At 41.8% G+C, this 21,248-nt stretch overlaps 1 protein-coding gene across 1 annotated transcript in view; it reads left to right on the top strand.

Moving 5' to 3' along the window:
• Positions 1-21,248, top strand: part of LOC137562213 (interleukin-1 beta-like) — a 28,232-nt gene that overhangs the window by 440 nt on the left and 6,544 nt on the right. Inside the window, exons 2-7 of the mRNA XM_068273546.1 lie at positions 4,608-4,740; positions 12,403-12,457; positions 12,666-12,711; positions 12,774-12,845; positions 14,396-14,615; positions 17,362-17,541. Of these exons, the coding sequence (XP_068129647.1) occupies positions 4,608-4,740; positions 12,403-12,457; positions 12,666-12,711; positions 12,774-12,845; positions 14,396-14,615; positions 17,362-17,541 (706 nt within the window). The remainder of the gene's footprint in view (positions 1-4,607; positions 4,741-12,402; positions 12,458-12,665; positions 12,712-12,773; positions 12,846-14,395; positions 14,616-17,361; positions 17,542-21,248) is intronic.

Here is a 21,248-nt window from a genome sequence, read left to right as displayed (position 1 = left end):
AAAAAAGGATACACAGCCAATATACTCTAGGTGTATGGGTACATGAGGTATTGGTTGTTAATTATCAAATATATGCTAAAAAAAATTCCTTTCATAACAATTATATAAAAATACATTCATGACAGAAACATATTAACATTATTATTATTACATTACTAAGTTTGCTTATGAACTTCAAATCTTGTTTATATAATAGTGATTTAACAATATAATCTCAATCAGGTCAATTAGTATATATAGAGACACTGAATATGTATATCATATTAGAATAAATATTAGAATAAATATAAATATACGGTTCTTGTCCCAATTTTATTAAAAAAGGGATACACAGCCAATATACTCTAGGTGTATGGGTACATGAGGTATTGGTTGTTAATTATCAAATATATACAAAAAAAAATTCCTTTCATAACAATTATATAAAAATACTATAAAAAATTAATTAATTAAGCGATTCAACGTTAATAAGGCTGCTAAATTTTTTTTAAAAACGCCATGAGTCAATAAATAAAAGCTAGTGCTTCAAGCTCATAATTAAGAATGAATAATTTAGGAAAATTGCATCTTGCGCGTTTTCGCGCTTTATTTTGGTGCTTACCGTTTTTGCACGTTTGTCCACGTTCATGGTCGTTAATACGCATAGACATACGCTTGTACGCGTTTTTCAATTTTTTTTCAATCAGTTATGCGTACTTTCAAGTGCACTTGTGTAAAATCAACAGCTTATTTTTATACATGCGGAAATGCGTATGGGCATAATCCCTTATGCGTAAAATTCACTAGACAATCAACATGTAAGTTATAAACACAGATTGGATTTGATTTAGCTCACAAGAATACAAATTTATATATAAAAATGATTAAGCAATATATAGACTTTATGCAACCATTCTAAAGATTAAAATTCTCAGGGATTATCTAGAACAGAGTTTGACAGTCTTTTAAATAAACTATATTACCTCAGATATATGTAGAATTACTGTATATCTACTCTAAGAATGTATAAATATGTTTAAGGTACATCTCTACAAATAAGTTATAAAGTTTGTACTTAAGATTAAGGTTACTTACAACAAGTTACTATGTATAAAGTATTCATTTGTCAAGTGTAATAATATGTCTTTGACATATATGTTTAAAAATGTAATTAATAATCAATAAAAACCGATAGTGTAATATAAAAAAGCACATAAATAAATTCACATAAATAGAAAAACAGTTCTAATGAGACTATTTTCGCTATGCTCTCCGTATTATCATGCTGATAAGTGCTCCCCCTGCTGCTAAGCTTCAATATTATGCATCATGTTTCTCTTACTTGTTAGTGACTAGCTATTTTTTAACATACAGGCTAGCGCAGCTCAAATGAGTCTAGCTCTCCCTGCAGCATGTCACCTTATTTTATTTAGCTGGCCAAGTCTCATTAGAACTGTTTTTCTATTTATGTAAAACAAGAGTTTGCTTTCTTAAAACAGAAAGAATTTGTGATAATTCAGGTTGGAGTGAGCTTGAGATGTCTCCCAGGCACCACTGCTGAATATATGCAAATTAACCATTGTACCCTGAGGCCTGGAACCCACTGAAATCCGCAAACGCAAAACGCAACCGCTAGCGTTTTGTCTGAGCGGTTTGCAAGTGGATTCATGCGCGTTTTCGGTCGCGTTTTGCAACAGTGTATTTTTTTCCTCAGCGGTTGTGTAGCGTTTTGCGTTTTTATCCTGATTGGTCCTGTGAATTATTTTTACATTTGTTACAGTGTGCTGAACCGCAAAACGCTAGCAAAACCTCTCAGTTTAGGTTTTGCTGAGCGTTTCTGCTAGCGTTTTAATACTTTACATTGAAGCGCTAACGCTGCCAAAATGCTGCAGGTCCTGCGTTTGTGTTTCTGGGAAACGCAAACGCTCCCGTGGAAGTTGCCCCAACCATTAACATCAGCTGAGCGTTTTGGCAACACGCTAGCGTATCGCAGCGCTGCCAAAATGCTCAAAAAACCGCTCTTGTGGGTTCCAGCCCTCAGAGGCTAAACACACCTCCAGAACCGCTGGAATGCAATGATGTGTCAGCTTGTTAATTTGTACAGAGCCATAATAATCCAACATGCATACAGACTGTTTCGGATTGTTTGATCCTCATCAGTGCATGGCATGGATTAATTTGGCTCTATGCTGTAGGGCTTGAAACACCGAGAGGTACAGACTAACCAGCAAGCTCATGGTGAACCAGAACTCATTGGAGTGTGTGAGGGGCTACAATGGTCCTAAAAGCCCCCTTACTAAAATACTAAGGAAAACAAGAGTTTCTATTTATTTGAATTTATTTATGTGCTTTTTTATATTACACTATCGGGTTTTATTGATTCTTAATATATAATTATGCACTGGCTTTTATTTATCCACTCATGGCTTTTTAAAAAACTCATAGCAGCCTCATTAACATTGACTCGCTTAATTAATTATTTTTTTATAGAATTTTATATAATTTGTTATGAACGATTTTTTTTGTATATACCGTATTTTTCGGACTATAAGACGCACTTTTTCTCCCCCAAATATGGGGAGAAAGAGTGGGTGCGTCTTATAGTCCGAATGTGCCCCATAGGTCCTTTATCACATGTATGATCGAGCAGCTCCGGCAACCCCCAGGCCATTACAGCACAGGGCTCCACTCACCAGTCTTTGAAAACACATCAGGCCATCCGCTATTACGCTACCACATGCAGGAATCCGCATTGCGGGACATCGGGAAGCACATGGCATCAGCTTGTCCTGCCATCCCCGCACCAGTACTTGCAGAGCTGAGGCCGTCGCAGCACAGGGCTTCACTCTCCAGGACGTCTCCAAACTCTTTTTAGACCGCTGCTATTCCGTGGCTAGATGCCGCTGCCCGCATTGCTGAGAGATCGGGGACATTGGGGAAACGTGCTATCAGATTTCGCTGCCATCCCGTGCACCAATACTCACGAGGACGCTGTACTTCCTGCTTACTGATGTCCTCTAGTGGACCACGTGTGCTGTTGGGTCACGCAGGGGACATCAATTAGCAGGAAGTACATCGTCCAGGAAACTGCTTTACAATTTACCATACCTTGGCTTTCTCTTCTGCTACCAGCCAATAGAAGATGCCAAACTGTCCAATTGCAGTGTCACATTAAACGTTATAATGTGCTCTTTAAAATAAGATATACCATGTTACTTTGTTATGTTCCATGTTAAAATGGGAGAGAGAGTAAGAGGGAGAGTGCATTCCTGTAAAAAAAAAAAACTCAGAGCAGAAACGACTCCCTTTAGGAAAGAACTCAGAATGGAAAGGGTTAAAAGACTTTTGTTGAGCATGTTTATTAGGCTATAGGGACTTCACAAGAAACTGATAAGGAAGTCAGGGGAACCAGATACCATTAGGGAAACCAGATACCTTTGGTAAACCACTAACTGTCAAAGCAACATTCCCCCATGTCCTGTGCAGAGGGAGATGGAATCAAATGTCCTTTAATTATAATATTCATTTCTACTATATTTCCATCCTTGCTATAAATGCCAGTCATATCAAAATTAGCTGGATGGTCGCTGGACACAACCTGAAGGTGTCCAGATAGAGATACGATAATTGCAGATATTTCATATCTCTTTCTGCTCTAACAGGGGCGTAACTAGAAATCACTCCTTTGGATGGTGCCCCCTCTCTCTCCCCCCCCCCCCCACACACACACACTTTTCTGCACAGGTAAACTGAGAACCAATGTTATTCAATTGCCTTGATTGTGTTTTCTCCATGCAGATAAAAACAGACAGCAGTGAAGCACACATTTTCTTTATCAATTACATTAGCTACTGTGATAAAATGCGTATGTTTTCCCAAATACAGACACACATGGTGTGCAGAAAACACATACAGAAATCCAACAGATGAGTGTGCTCCCAGACTCAGCTTATTACACTCACTCTGTCCATCTCTGATGGAGCAGATCTGTATCTGCAGACTTCTCAAGCATTACTACAGTACACAGCACTTGGGGAGAAGTAGAGAGGTTGGGGGATGGGCGCTGTACACAAGTGCCTGCTGCACAATGAGGGACTGTCTACAAATCTTTGTCTACAAAACTTTGTACAATTCGTTATCAGTGGCTGAGCAGATTCAGTCATTAGAACAATTGTGCAGAGAATAGAAAGATGTTTCTCTTCGTGCCCAGCCTCCTCAAGCATCATTTCAGTACACAGCACTTGGGGAAGGGTAGAAAGGCTGAGCAGATTCAGTCATTAGAACAATTGTGCAGAGAGCAGAAAGTTTTTTTCTCTCTCCTTAGTTGTCAGTCTCTCAGGACAGGGAAAATAAACGTTTCCCCCCACGGGGCCCCCTGCAGCTTCTGTGCCCCCCTGCAGCTGCATTCCTTGCAGGGTCTATTGTTACGCCCCTGGATATTTAACTAACAATGTTACTGTGTGCCCTTATTTCCCCGCGCCTTTATTTAATGTATGCACCATCAACACTCAAATATGAGCTCTGCTAATGTCAAACACATGGCTTGGGAGGAAAAAGTCCAGCAAAACTTTCTGATTGTGATAGGTTGACCATAATATCCTGTATATCAAGTTCTTTATGTTTCTCAGGAACCCCAGGCTCCCACCAAATCACTGAACTACACCATCTCCCAGACACATGTGAAGAATATAGCTCAGTATGGAGACCATATTGAAGCCTTGTGCAAGGGTGTACCCACTTTCTTTTCCCTGGAGGTGCAAGGTAAATCATTTTTAACCACTTCCGGGTTTCGGGTGGTTTTGCTGATCTGTACTGCAGGGGCTCTTCAACCCGCAGCACAGATCAGATAGCAGCCAGGGCGATCAGACTTCCCCCCTTTTTGTCCTGCTGGGGGCGTCTGATCGTCGCTGGCTGTTTGCGCTTGCGGGGGGGGGGGCTCTTCAAAGCCCCCCTCCGCAGCGCTTTCTGGCCTCCTTCCCCTTCCCTCCCTCTCCCTCCCCCTGTGAGCGGCGCAGGGTGGAATCCGTCCTGCACCGCCTCAGATAGGCTTCAGCCTATCAGATGCCGGCGATCCCCGGCCAATCAGAGGCCGGGGATTGCCGATCTCCTCTACGCAGCAGCGCCGTATGTATGTAAACAGCGGGGAAGATCTTCCCCGCGTGTTTACATTTACCCTGCAAACCGCGATCGGAGGCTCGCAGGGTGCTCACGGAGACACCCTCCGTGCACTGACATGGAACGGCCGCTTATACGAGTGGCCGTTTCCATGGAAACCATTCAGGATCCTGAAGTGGTTCATATTTTTTGTTTTGTTTACATAGTTTCATGAGCTTAAAAAAATCTAATAGTTATCTTTGTTTGTCTTACATGTCTTTGAGTCTACCATTAAATGACTGTACAGCTTTTGATTAATTTATGTTACTATCCAAAACATTCTAGAACTGCAAGCTTTCAAAACCCATGTTTCTTCTTCAAGCTTGATACAGAGCTGGACAGAACTGTAATCAAAGTGTCATGCCTGAAGTTAAATAAAACTTTTCTTTTTTTCTCTTTCTTTCTTCTTTCTTTTTGTTTGGGGGGGGGGGGGGGGGAGGGGAAGGAGGGGTTGTACACAATTACTATCAGACCACACCATGTTAATTTGCTATATTACTGGGGAAAATAAAATTCATCATTTAGGTCTCCTTTAAATAAAAAGGGAGGCACTTAAAGTGGTCTGGAAGCCAGCTTTTTTACTTTGCTTTGAAAGATTCCTCACAGCTTGAAAGCTACTATCCCAGAATTTTTTTAGCAGAACATCGCTGAAATGGTTAAACAAAAGCACTTTGTCCTGCTATTCAGCTTCAATCCGCATCCAAACTGTAGATAACAGTATCTTTGTTTACATTCCAATGTTGTTACAATGTGTGTAAACACAGTGTAACAGGTGAAAAGGAACTCTCTATGAAGCTCTCTGTGCTTCAGACACACACACAGTTCAGAAAAGCTCATTAGAAGATGTTAATATATAATAAAAAGCAGTTTGAATAAAATGCAATGCCAGCTTTCAGGGTACGATAAACTACACTTTGGAAACTCGTAATTTGTAAACAGACAATATTACTTTTGCACAAAAGCAAATATGATAACTGTATGAGTAATAAAAAGTAGGAAAACACATTTTTATTGAATGTTATGTCGGAGTTTCAGACCATTTTAAAGCCCTTTCCATTTGCATTAAAATATCTTCTCTGACTTTGCTCCCTCCATCATACTATGTTGGCACAAGGAAAAATGAAGACCCACTTGATGTATTTGAGATTCAGAGAATACCTACTGATAAATTATGAAGTGCTCCTTTAACATTTACAATGTCAACCTCCGCTTCAGCACATTGCTCCATGGAGGTCAGAGACACAGAACCAGCAGCTAAGCGCAGTCAGAGGACTGACATGTGTACTTAATTATAGGCACATTGGGGTCCTACCGGTATTGATTTTTTTTTCAATGTTGAATGAATACAAACAAGAGAAGGAAGGTTTGGATACTGTAGTCTTTAATGTTTTTGGGTTTTGAAGTAGAAAAAAAAAGGCCTTAAAGAGAAACTCCAGTGAAAATAATGTAATAAAAAAAGTGCTTCATTTTTACAATAATTATGATTTAGTCAGTGTTTGCCCATTGTAAACTCTTTTAAATCCCTGATTTACATTCTGACATTTATTATATGGTGAAATTTTTACTGTTGGCAGCTGATGTAGCTGCTGCATGCTTTTTTGGCAGTTGGAAACAGCTGTAAACAGCTATTTCCCACAATGCAGCAAGGTTCCCGGATAGGAAACTGCCAGAAGTATGTACTCAAGAGTTTCTTGTGGGAGTGGTTTCACCACAATATCAGCCATACAGAGCCCCCTGATGGTCTGTTTGTGAAAAGGAATAGATTTCTCATGTAAAAGGGGGTAACAGCTACTGATTGGGATAAAGTTCAATTCTTGGTCGGAGTTTCTCTTTAAATCATATTAAAATACATGTACTGTATGATTTGCTGCAAAAAAAGTAAGGCTGTTAGAAGGAGGTGCCACAAAGCGTATCCATGTATCATTTTATGGTTGAACTTGATGGACGTTTACAGTCACCACTATGGAGAGTCTCTGCAGTGCTGCAAGTGACCCTTTCCTAATTGTAACACTGCTCCTGCATAGTGCCTGCTCTCCACTCTAACTGGTGCTTCAGACCCAACACTTATCATTGTTGGTCCAGCAGTTATCAAAGTATACCAGAGCAGGATCATCCACCAGGTAACCTAAAGCAGGTGCCCGAGGCCTAGTGTATGTCAAGGGGCCCACGGCCCACCAACCAACATCTCTGACCTCTCTCTACTTCAACTTACCAAATAGACCAGTGTGTACGCACCAGTGTGTATGGCCCCTAAATGGTGAGTTTAAGCCCACTTTACTGATAACTACTTCACTTTCTAAAATGCCCAAATAAAAAAAAATCAGGGCCATCAGGGGGTCACAATTAGTAATCCAGCATCTTACTCAGGGAAAGAGCACAGATAGCCCTACAGTTTTACAATGTTGTCGGCAGCAAGAAGAGGGCTCACAATATTTTGGGGGAAATTACGTGTCAGAATGTGTGCGTCTAGCAACATAAATCTCAGTTTTGCTCTTCATTTGATCCATTTTGCCACTTTTCTAAGCAGTGCCAATCTGCCCTGGTATAGCACCACCAAGGTTATGTTTTAAGTCATTATTATCCTATATGCTGTTAACAGCTTACCTTCCTTATCCTTTAGCAATGTAGTTAGTCACACTGGAGCCATTTTCCAACCAAATGCTCTAGCAGTGCACTTTGACTTTTTTTTTCTGAAGTACGGGGTCCCCAGTATATACTATAAAGAGAGAGGAAGAGTTTGTGTTGCTAACTGCAACTGGGAATAATCTACCCGTATAGTCCGGCGTATAAGATGATTGGGCATATAAGACGACCCCCCAACTTTTCCAGTTAAAATATAGAGTTTGGGATAAACTCTCCGTATAAGACTACTCTACCAACGCGCACCAAATAAAAATTAAAAAAAACATCATATACTGATGCTATGTATGAACAGATACCGGTGCTGTACTGTATGTAGTACCCAGTATATAACAGTATATAGGCGATTGACTGGTTGGATTGGTCAGCTCTCCCTCTCCCTAAGTGGATTGGTCAGCTTTCCTTATCTACCTGTTCAGAGCGGTATGGAAGAATAGATTGCGCTGTGCCCATAAAACATCCATCACCCTTTTGGCCCGCCCTTGTATCCTATTTAACTCCTTCTCTGCCTCTCAGATCTCGCACATGCGCCTGTCAGTAACAGGATAGGGCGTATCACCCGGCATCAATGGTACCCGGCGTAAAAGACGACCCCTGACTTTTCAGATGATTTTCAAGGGTTAAAAAGTAGTCTTATACGCCAGAATATACTGTACCTCTATTTTATAGGTGAAGCTAAGAAATGAGTTACTATGGGTGATAGACACTCTCTTCAGTTTTAATTGTTTGCACCTTTATTTTCTACAGTATTTGTATAACCAGTCAACTTGCTGTATGTCCGAGTTACATTTCCTCTTGGTTTTTTCTTAGGTGGTGCTGGTGGCATGTTTTTCTCTCTGCAAGGCTGCACTAACCTCGGTATTCTGCGGTTCTTGGGCATCTCTCTGTGTGGCAATGTTGGATGTTAAAGCCTCCACTCTCTCTGCTCCTAATGTAAATGATTGGCGTCCATCTGAAAATGGCGCCTGTGAATAATGGCGCACGGTGTTGCCGCTAATCCGTTTGCCGCTTATCGCTATTTAACGTTAAAGCCTTATTGTTATTTAGCGTTAAAGCCTCACTGTTATTTAGCGTTAACACACAGAACCCTCTCTGCACCTATCCCTAACCCATAACCCCCCCCCCCCCCCGGTGGTGCCTAACCCTAACCACCCCCCTAGTGGTGCCTAACCCTAACTACCCCCTTGGTGGTGCCTAACCCTAACCACCCCCCTGGTGGTGTATATTGTACTGTAACTATACCTAACCCTACTCTCACACAGAACCCTCCCTGTACCTATCCCTAACCCCTAGACCCCCCTGGTGGTGCGTAACTCTAACCACCCCCCTGGTCGTGCCTAACCCTAACCACCCCCTGGTGATGCCTAACCCTAAGACCCCCCTGGTGGTGCCTAACCCTAACCACAGCCCGGGTGGTGCCTAACCCTAACCACCCCCCTGGTGGTGCCTAACCAACCCCCTGGTGGTGCCTAACCCTAACCACCCCCCTGGTGGTGTATATTGTACTGTAACTATACCTAACCCTACTCTCACACAGAACCCTCCCTGTACCTAACCCTAACCACCACCTTGGTGGTGCCTAACCCTAAGACCCCCTGGTGGTGCCTAACCCTAAGACCCCCCCCCCCCCCCCAGTGGTGCCTAACCCTAACCTTGACAGTGTTACATTAAATCCATTCACCGTTTTGCAGTTAAATAACGTCTGCAGTTTGGCTTATGTAGGGCGCTATTGATAAATAACCTTAGTGTGTGCCACTATTGATAAATAACGTTAGTGTGTGCCGTTTTTCTTCTTTTTTCCCTGTGCGCCATTATTAAGCACTACTAACGATAAATAACGATAAGTGTATGTTTTTAATGCGGCGCCATTTTTATGCATAGGCGCTGTGCGCCATTATTCACTGATCCCAAATGATTGTGCCTGGCTGCTGTGATTGTGCCCCTCCACCCTCCATCTCATCGCTGCTCAAACCACATCTCTTTGTCCACTGGTCAGATTGTGATTTCAATTTGTTTTTGTTTTTTGTTTTTACATATAAAGGTGTATGGTGTGTTTCCTAAACAATGGCCACCATGAGCAAAAAGATGTCTCCCTGCTCTTAATCTAGTGATTTCAGAATATAATTATCACACATTTTGATATGCAAATATTATTATTATTGATTTATAGAGCTCCAACATATTCCATGGTGCTGTACAAAGCAAGAAACAAACATGGGGTACATAATACAGACAAATGGAATACAACAATATACAAAATAGATATTTAGTGACAAAATACAGAATTGGCAATGACAGTGACAAAAGTAACACGATGAATGAAATGTATAATGAATTCCAAGACACAAAAGGCAGAGAGAGCTCTGCCTTGCGAGCTTACAATCTAAAGATTTACTATGGTATCAGAATTCCACATTAGATCATTTTGCATAGACTGGTTTCACAAAAGATATTTAGAAGCAAGCATGGGTAAATGTAACAGTTTAAAGGATACATCCCAGGAATCTAAGAATAAAAAAAACACTTACCTGGGGCTTCCTCGAGCCCCTGGCAGCTGTTCTGTGCCCTCACCGCAGCTCTGCTCCGCTACCAGAGGTCTACTTGAGTTCCTGTGCGTGTCTCACGTAGTCGCACTGACATCATCCGGACTGTACTGCGCAGGTGCAGTAGCTCTGTGCCTGCGCATTACAGTTCGGATGACAACAGTGTGACTCTGTGAGCCGCATCCTGGAGCGCATGAGAAGCGAGGTCGGCTTCTCCACTGGAGGGGGCCGGAGCTGCGACGAGGGCACAGGACGGCTGCCAGGGGCTGGAGGAAGCCCCAGGTAAGTTAATTTTTTTGTTTTTGTACTCCTCGGACCTTCCCTTTAAGGAACTTATGAGAATAGTAGAGAAATAAATTTAAAGAACCCATGAACTGAGAGGGTGTTTGATTGCTCTCAATTGACATGTGTCACAGCACCATCCTCTTGTTCCAGTGCTTCCAGGGGTCTCCGCTGTAGTCAGCCAAAATCTTCGACTGACTAGAACGTCGAACATGGGCGGGAGGAAGTGGCAGTTATCCTCCCTAGGAACGCCCCTGACCACACCCCCTTGTACTGCCATAATTAAGTAACCTGTTAAAAAAAAGACACCGGATAACTCACCTAACTTACTGAACAGGAAGTGCACTGGATAATTATGCTCCACACTATGCCAACTTGGCTTTAAAGTACTCCTGAACCGTATATTTACTAACCTGTTTAAAAAAAAAAAAGGCACGCATATCTCACCTACTCCGAGGTCCCTTCGCTGTCTTGTCCGCCCTGTCAGTTCTCCCATTCCGCTGCCGTGTCCTCTTGTATCTACCGGCATTTTCACCGCTTTCAGTGTTTGGTTATTAGACATCTGTTAACAGCACAACAATGAGACATTAGACTATATTTGTATAGCCCAAGGACTCCTTACCGAATAGGTAACTTTACATAATTGGGGGACGTCTGGGCAAAAGAATATCGCATAGAGGTCAGGATTTATTGTAGCTGTGATCTCCTAAAAGCAGTTATTTTTTAGCTCCCAATGAGCGGTACTGGTGTATTTGTAAAAAAGGGCGTTACCTTTTACATTGTGCTAATAGATACGCAACAGCATATTAACCTTTAAAGAAAAACATTTTCATTGTTACAGCTAATAGAAATCCTAAGATAAATCTGGACTGTTTCTACTTCCTGGTTTCATGGAAGCAGACACATTGTTAATATCCCATGCTTTCAAATGAGCTTATCTGCCGTGGCAGTCAGGTGACACAGGGGAGAGATCAAATTACAACTTGTGATTAGACACAAATAATGGAGAATTAAAAAGGCTAGACTCTCAGTACATACAGGATGCATTTCTCTATGTTTTCCTTCTGTCCTGTGCAAGAGTTCTGGTCCACTTTAAGTTTTGCCCAGGGCCTCACTGTACCTAAAACCAACCCTGTTTATTGTCATGTCAATCAGTCCCACAGGAAATGAGGAAACCCCACTGATTGTAGTGGAATATTTCAGACATGTGAAAGCCACATCCTGGAAAACCAGTTTTAAAATACAAAAAAAAAGCAGCTCATGTAGTAGAGTGTAAGCAGTGAGGAATGAAGATGTGAAATCCCTGCATTGCTCAAACATCCGGATGTCATGTATGAACTGGTCTATAAAATCAGCTGGAGGGAAGACTCAAGCCAGAGTCACCAGCACAACTTTCCTGCAACACATAGGAAATTAATCTCTCCACTGATTACTGAAAGGTATGACTTGAATTATTTTCTGTTGTTGAATTATTTGCTACAGACTACCCAGCAATTCTAAGGGTGAACCATAACTCCTAGGAGGGTGTAAGGGGGCTACAAAGGACCAAAACGCGTTCTTACTAAAATGTTATGCAAAACAAATGTTTACCATGATCTTAAAACAGAAGGTATTTGCGATAATTCAAGTTGGAGTGTGCATATGATGTCTTCCACAATGCATCACTGCTGAGTATGCAAATCATCCTTTGTGGCCCCTGTAAGCTAACCACACCTCCAGGACCTATTTACCCTCTCTCTGAATACGTTATAATCATGCTTGTATGTTATCATTGTGTTAACTTGTCGTTTTTTTCCCTTTACAGAAATAACAATGGCAGAGGTTCCTGAATTCAGTGACATCCCAATGGACATTTACAGGTACGGATGCTGACATTTCTGGATACAATAGGAAAAGTAGAATGCTGAGGCATTTGCACATTCTGGCATGAGCACATTCTGCTTACAGCTTAACCCACTGCCACAGTCACACAAACACACATTAGTGCCATTTACATTGAATGTCTTCATATTTATTTCAGAAAAAAATAACAGACAATTTGTTTTTTTTGGTTTTTTTTATGCTTAGTGAAATGGAAGAAGAATTTTATTCAGATTACTCTTGTGAAATTAAGGTAAGCTTCCATTGAAAAACATATTTTTTTTCCCACATCAGTATTATTGTTTTAATAATTAGGCCAGTGACCTCGCCTCTTCCACATTGTACGACAACGATGACAACAAAACATTTGTAAAGCGCTTCTCTCCCGTAGGACCGCGCACAAGCGTGTCTCAGATCAGTACATAGTGATGTGTACGGGTGAAATGTAATGTGATCATAAACGCCAGACTAAACAGGTGTCTTTTCAGTTTTGATTTAAATGTGGCCGGGGTAGGAGCTGTCTTGATCAAGTTTGGCAAGGTATTCCACAGGGTAGGGGCAGCATGACAGAAAGCTCTGGCTTCAAATGGTTTTAGTTGAACTCTGGGGGTGGTCGAGTTATTGGATCCTTTTGATCTGAGATTGTGGGAGGTGTGACGCAGTTGCAACAAATCCTGGTTCTAGTCTCTAGACTAGAGAAAATGTATAATTCCTCTATGTGGCCCTGATTCAATAAACTGTTCTAATTTTTCTCACAGGATTTGTTTTCACACTTTATCAACAAAATTTCCTTTTTAGCCCTCAGCAAGCAAATAGTACTTAACTATGTAGTCTCAAATGAAAGGGAACCTGAAGTGAGAGGCATATGGAGGCTGACATATTTATTTAGAACAATACCAGTTGTCTGGCTGTCCTGCTGATCCTCTGCCTCTAATACTTTTAGTCATAGACCCAGAACAAGCATAAAAATCAGATATTTCTGATTAAAATCTGACAAGATTAGCTGCATGCTTGTTTCAGGTGTGTGATTCAGACAGTTCTGGGGCCAGAATAATCAGCAGGACTGCCAGACAAACGGTGTTGTTTAAAGAAAACTTGTAACAAAAAAAGGGTACTAAACTCGGGAGGGGGAAGCCTCTGGATCCTGTTGAGGCTTCCTTGTCCTCCGTCCTACGGTGGTCTCACTGGGCCCCTCTGAACAGCGAGCATGTAAATATTTACCTTCCCGGCTCCTGGCGCAGACGCAGTAGCTCGGCTCGGGATCAACTGTAAATTCGAGTCGGGGCAACGCAGTAGAACGGACCCAACTGGGATCGGCTATTTCTGCCTGATCCTGAGCCGAGAGTCACTATTGTGCCTGTGCTGGAGCCGGGGAAGGTAAATATTGCAGGCGCTACTGCAAATTGTCGGCTGTGGCTTCGGAAGGGCCCAGCGAGACCACCGTGGGACGGAGGAGGACGGGGGAAGCCTCGATAGGATCCAGAGACTTCCCCCTCCCGAGGTAAGTAACCCCCCAGGGGCACTTTTTTGTGACAGGGTCTCTTTAAAAGGATGTTAATATGGCAGCCTTCATATACCTCTCACTTTAATGTAGGTTTGATACTACTTTTTCTACCCATTCTTTATGTTGATGAAAAAATGTCTCCTGCAAGAGAACTTGGCGAAAGGTTTGAAGTTTCTGTTTATGAACATCTTAAATAAAAAAATCTTCATTCAATAAGACAATATTGCACTGTATAAAATATACAGATAAATGGCATACAAAATATCCCTCTCCACCTCTAAAACATAAGTATTTTTGGAGGAAAGTTTCCTCTTTTACCTTTGTGGGCGGTCATAGATCTCAACAAACTATGAATTATTAACCATAATTAAAATGCATTACATAAAAAACCAACATCTGACAATAAAAAAACATGTTGTTTTTTCATTTACAGGGCAGTGAGAGCCACTGGGGAAGGAAATCTTGCAGCTCTGACTGGTCAGCTTGCAGATCTGACACTCTGCGGGGCATTCAGAAGCCAAGTAAATCTGCGCAAGCCTTCAGAAAGGCAATCATGCTTGTCGTAGTTGTGGAAAAGCTGAAGGGGAGAAAAAGTTCTAAGAGCCAATGCATTTTTGATGACCATGATCTGTTGGATCACATCCTAGTGGAAGGTAATATTTCATTACCTATATTTAAAAATAAAAACAAAGTTTAATATACAATAATAAATAAATATACATGCACTGAAGTTACAGGCATATGGAGGCTGCCATATGCATTTCCTTTTACACAATACCGGTTGCTTGGCTGTCCTGTTGATCTCTTTGGCTGCAGTAGTGTCTGAATCACACACCTGACACAAGCAGCTAATCCAGTCAGACTTCAGTCGGGAACACCTGATCTGTATACTTGATCAGGGTCTGTAGCTAAAAGTATAAGAGGCAGAGGATCAGCAGGACAGCCAGGCAACTGGTATTGCTTAAAGTGAATAAAGCACCATTTTTAGCACCCAAGGCATCTCAATTGCACTTTTAATATGCATGCCAGAAATGCAGCTCATTAATAAAAAAAAATACATTTTACCTCTTCTTTTTACAAAGAATATACATTTAAAAGTTCAGCAGAGGGTTTTATTAGCTTGCTCCTCCTACTCCCAAGGTGTGTGTGTGTGTTTGGGGGGGGAGATGAGTGTAGATTGGTCACTGTGCTTCAAAGAGTGTAGAGACTGTGCAAACATTCTAACTTTAGTCCTTCCCGTGGATAATCAATGGGCAGCTAGATGGCAGCTCCTATAGCTATTGAAAACCAGGAAGTGAAAGTGGTGCTTGATTCCCTTTAAAAAGAAAAAAAATATGACAGACTTCGTAGTCCCCTCACTTCAGTTTAGAAATCAGTTAAAATTACTTTCATTGTTTTGAAAAGAAAAAAAGCTACCTACTTTTACTAAGCAATGTAATTTTAAAATGATAAGAAAATCAATATACCTGTGCGCAACATAAAAGCAAGCATACATTTTACAAAATAGCATATTATAATTCCAAAGTATATCTAGAAATCTAGTTAGCAAATTGTAGAAATGTAATTTTTAAGGTGGATGCGAAGATAGAGCTTTGTCAGCATTACAGAAGCAGAATTTCCCTGGCAGTGAAAGTCGCACACAAAAACCGCAGTCAGTGTGCTCTGAATATTGAATGAGGAAGTAGCAACTGATAAACATAGGAGATATCCAGCCCTGCTGTGTATACAGTGTCTATATATCAGTTATACAAGAGTCACTGCAAGCTAATGGTGAACTAGACTTGTGTAAGAGACTGGAAGGGACAGTAGTCTGGCAAGTAGCCTCTGTATGATGCAGGACTGCGATACAGATACGTTCTCTGCTCCTACTCAGTCTATTCTCAGAGTTACAGATTACCCAGCAAGCTCATGGTGAACTAGACTTGTGTAAGAGACTGGAAGGGACAGTAGTCTGGCAAGTAGCCTCTGTGTGATGCAGGACTGCGATACAGATAAGTTCTCTGCTCCTACTCAGTCTATTCTCAGAGTTACAGATTACCCAGCAAGCTCATGGTGAACTAGACTTGTGTAAGAGACTGGAAGGGACAGTAGTCTGGCAAGTAGCCTCTGTATGATGCAGGACTGCGATACAGATACGTTCTCTGCTCCTACTCAGTCTATTCTCAGAGTTACAGTTTACCCAGCAAGCTCATGGTGAACTAGACTTGTGTAAGAGACTGGAAGGGACAGTAGTCTGGCAAGTAGCCTCTGTGTGATGCAGGACTGCGATACAGATACGTTCTCTGCTCCTACTCAGTCTATTCTCAGAGTTACAGATTACCCAGCAAGCTCATGGCGAACTAGACTTGTGTAAGAGACTGGAAGGGACAGTAGTCTGGCAAGTAGCCTCTGTGTGATGCAGGACTGCGATACAGATAAGTTCTCTGCTCCTACTCAGTCTATTCTCAGAGTTACAGATTACCCAGCAAGCTCATGGCGAACTAGACTTGTGTAAGAGACTGGAAGGGACATTAGTCTGGCAAGTAGCCTCTGTGTGATGCAGGACTGCGATACAGATAAGTTCTCTGCTCCTACTCAGTCTATTCTCAGAATTACAGTTTACCCAGCAAGCTCATGGTGAACTAGACTTGTGTAAGAGACTGGAAGGGACAGTAGTCTGGCAAGTAGCCTCTGTGTGATGCAGGACTGTGATACAGATACGTTCTCTGCTCCTACTCAGTCTATTCTCAGAGTTACAGATTACCCAGCAAGCTCATGGTGAACCAGAACTACTAGGCTTGTGTATGCTCACAAAGCCCTCTTACTAAAATGTTAAGCAAAACAAAAGTTTGCCTTCTTAGAACAGAATGTATTTGCGGAAATTCAGGTTGGAGTGAGTGTATGATGTCTCTAAAGATGCTTGGGAGCGATGCTGAATATGCAAATTGTCCTTTGTTGTCCCTGTAAGCTAACCACACCTCCATAACCGATGGGATGCATTGATGTGTCAGCTTGTAACATCATTGCATTCCAGCGGTTCTGGGGGCGTGGTTGGCTTACAGGAGCAACAAAGGACGATTTGCATATTCAGCAGTGATGCATCATGGATGATGCTCACTCCAACCTAAATTATTGCAAATACCTTCTGTTTTAAGAAGGCAACATTTTGTTTCAGTTATACAAACAAAAGGCAACAAGCAGTTAACGTATCCATATTCTAATGTGGGTGAAAAGCCTGCACAGCATCCAGCACCCGCCACCTGTTCACCTACACTAGTATGATAATACATTTACTGCTTGTTGCTTTATACTAGTATAACTGCCAAATAAACAATGCCAATACAGCCATGCAGTAATTTAATGTGTGGGCAACGGAACAAACAAGACATGCCTAAATCTTTCTTTATTTCTTTTTATTAGAAGACATTCCCTTCAAAAGAGCAGAAGCAGCAGATTTGGCCCCAACCAAATTCCGCTACCATAGCACCACTGTACACATAATTCGGGACCGCAGACAGAAATGCCTGACTCTGCAAGAATACCAAGGGAATACCCACCTGGTGGCTTTGTTTCTGCAGGGACAGAATCTTGAGAAAGAAGGTATGTTGTCATTAGAAGAGTTATCATTGTGTTCTTATTCGAATCAAAATGCCTAGCATATTTCCCTTATCAGATTATTGCAGAAAAACTGAGGTCCACGCACAATTACTTTGACTAAGGTTTACCCCCGCTACACAGTTTCCAGGCTGTCACTCCAAATATGCAAGACAGACTCCGCCCTACAGAGGCTGGTCGCACTCAGGGAAAACATGAAATAAACTAGATTTCCTGATCATATCATATACGTTTAGCAGAGAATGGTTGCATGGATGTATGCTGAGATAAGGATTGCAATCCACAATCGTCTCCGCACCAATGGACTTTGCAAGATGTGCTGAAATCGTCTTTGGAGTAACAAGACACTGTTGAATAGATTCTTCAGATTCGCACCATCTAAAATTCTTTATTAAGTAATGCTTATTTAAAAGGTAACATCATAAAACATGTGGGTATCTGTAAGGATGATGACGCACAGGCGTTTCGGGCTGCCTCAGTCCTTTCTCAAATCATGACAGACCCACAATATAAATCAAAACCACACAAGCTACTTATAAAGGTCCAAGGAGGACCACATAGAGAACTGATCCTTTGCATGTATGCAAATACATAACATAACATGTTATCAATCACAATACATTTCTTGATCCCAATCTTATATAAGATAACAATCCACTCCTGCAGAAGTGACACTAATCTATAAAAGAGTAAAATATATAAGGGCACTCACTCGTAGAGCCATCCCGGTAAAGACCAGGAGAAAGACTCAAAAATCCTGGATCATTGTGTCCAGTGGCAATCCAGCCTGCAGCGTCCGCCGCAGGACTGCATACATATTACCCAATCAGGAGGCACACAACCCTTCTCCGCTATTCCCATGGCCAATTGCGTGTGATCTAATGTCAGCTATGCGGAAACAGCCAATCCCATAATCGCCGACAACGTCCGCATAAAGGCAGGCACGTGACCGGAGCTTTCCGTATCACGTGACCTCATCAACACAGCGTGAACACGGACTCCGCCGTCATACGGAAGTCCTTAAGCTCAAAATCGGCAAACTCCGTAAAGAGGCGGTGGGGCACGTAGCAGGGCTCCTCCCCCACATGTGCCTCCACTCACCAATCAAAGCCTACATCGTCCGCAGAGACTGACGTTGCTAGGAGACCAGTGATGCAGGAACTGCACTGCCCGGAACGTTCCCAGCCATGCAATCCCTCCACCACAAGTCACACCCCATATGTAAATTAGCCATGTGTCCATACGGACAAAAGGCTGCGCCTCCAGTCTAAATCCCTAGGGGCACCAGGATGGACGAACGTCCACATTAGTGAATAAATAACGACAAATTATACCATCCAAGTGTCCCCAGTAGTATCACCCCTGCAGGAATAAGACACCTAAAACACTGTCACAATTTAAATCAAGTTAGTAAGATCATAGTCTCTATTAAGACCTTTAGGAACTAAAGTATCTAGTTTATTAATCCAGTAATTCTCTCTCAATGCCAACATTTTCTCCCTACTACCCCCTCTCCGTGGATATGGAATCCCCTCAATAACCTGAACCCTTAGTTGTGTCACAGTATGACCATACGTGGCAAAATGCGCCGAGACTGATAAGTCCATATTCCTATTACGGATATTGGACTTATGTGACGCAATGCGATCTTTGATCGCCTGCGTTGTTTTACCCACATATCCCAGCCTGCAGGGACACTTAAGCAAGTAAATAACAAACTTGGAGTCACAATCAAAGCGACCTCCAATCTTAAATTTGGTCCCCCGGCTGGGATGGGTAAAGGTGTCTCCTTTCACTAAATAACTGCATAAATGACATTTCAAGCACGGGAAAGTCCCCTTGTTCTTACACTCAATTTCTCTCTCTGAACCCAAATCATTTTTAACCAATCTATCCCGTAAGGAAGGGGCTCTTTTGAAGGACAACAACGGCCAATCGTGAAACTCCTTGACTGTAGGAAGACCCTGTTTTAAAATGGGCCAATGTTTATTGATAATACGTCCCACATGTTCCGATAATACATTATATGTGGTCACACACGGAATTCTTTCCGCGTTATCTAACCTAATCCCTCTCCTCCTTGTAGCAACCTGATTCATGGGTTTAAATCTGAAATCATCTTGTAGGCATACCTGGGGATAATCTCTTGCCAAAAACTTGTACCTCATTTCTTCCAACCTTAGTTCTCTTGTGGAGGGGTCATCCACAATTCTCTGAATTCTTTTAAATTGCCCCTTAGGAATGTTGTATTTCACATGGGGGGGATGGAAACTTGAAAAGTGTAGAACAGAATTTTTATCTGTCTCCTTCACATATAAATCAGTAGTCAAGGACCCCCCTCTCTTAGTGACCCATGTATCTAAAAAATTGACCCTCTGCTGGTCAGCATGGACAGTGAGTTTAATAGTAGAACAATTACCATGCAGTTCAGATACAAACGCATCCAGGCTCGAACGTGGCCCCTCCCAAATCAAAAAAATATTGTCAATATAACGTTTCCAAATAATCGCATGTTTACCAAATAAACAATTGGAATAAACAAAAGCCTCCTCATATAAACCCATAAAGAGGTTGGCATATGAGGGGGCCACGTTCGAGCCCATAGCGGTGCCCCTGCGCTGCACGTAAAAAGTTGACTCAAACAAAAAATAGTTATTTCTCAATATGAGTTCTAACAATTTGAGTAAAAAACGTTTCTGCTTGGTACTATAATCCGTACAAAGCATCAAGAAAAAATCTACCGCCTCTAAGCCCCCATCATGGGGTATGGCTGTATATAAGCTACTCACGTCCATGGTGACCAGCAGAGAGTCGTCCCCAACGTTCGTAATCCCCGAAATGGCCTCCAAGAAGTCCTGTGTGTCCTTCAGGTATGAATCCAAGTTGACCACCATGGGCCTTAAGACCCTATCGAGAAAAATTGAAATATTAGAAAAGATGGAATCAATCCCTGATACTATAGGGCGCCCTGGAGGTTCTTCTAAACATTTGTGTATTTTGGGGAGTGTGTATAGGATTGGAATCCTAGGGAACTCCCTATACAATAATTTTTTAAGATCCCTATCAATAACATTGTTTGCCTCAGCCTCATCCAATATTGTATTAATCTGTTGTTTAATAAGGGGAGTGGGGTCATAGGGGACTTTCTCATACACCTCCACATCATCAAGTTGTTTCAAAATCTCATTCCTATATTGCGTCCTATCCATAATGACCACTGCTCCACCCTTATCTGCTGCTCTTATAATAATCGATTTATTGTGAGACAAAGATTGTATGGCTTTACGTTCCTGTAAGGGAAGATTGTTAGTTATATTCTTGATTTTTTTACTTTCAAAATTAGATCTCAGTGTTTTGATATCTGAGGACACTTTCTCTATATATGTATTAATAACCCCATGTGTGGTCGGGGTGAAATTACTCCTATTCCTTAGACCACAATCTTTCAATCGCATCTGGTCAGAGTCAGTGTCCTGTCTGTATTTCCAGTTATCAAAAACACCATGACTGAAAAATTGTTTTAATTTCAAAGATCTAAAAAATCGGGTCAGTTCCAGGTCCAGTGAGAAAAAATCGGGAAAATATGTGGGACAGAAAGACAATCCTCGATTCAAGACTCGATGTTCAGCCTCTGATAATGTATAAGCTGAAATGTTCACAACCAGGTTCACCGGGACTATCTTCCCCTTCTC

Source organism: Hyperolius riggenbachi, chromosome 3 (assembly GCF_040937935.1).
Source record: "Hyperolius riggenbachi isolate aHypRig1 chromosome 3, aHypRig1.pri, whole genome shotgun sequence".
Taxonomy (NCBI): domain Eukaryota; kingdom Metazoa; phylum Chordata; class Amphibia; order Anura; family Hyperoliidae; genus Hyperolius; species Hyperolius riggenbachi.
This window is presented reverse-complemented; position numbering and strand designations above follow the sequence as displayed.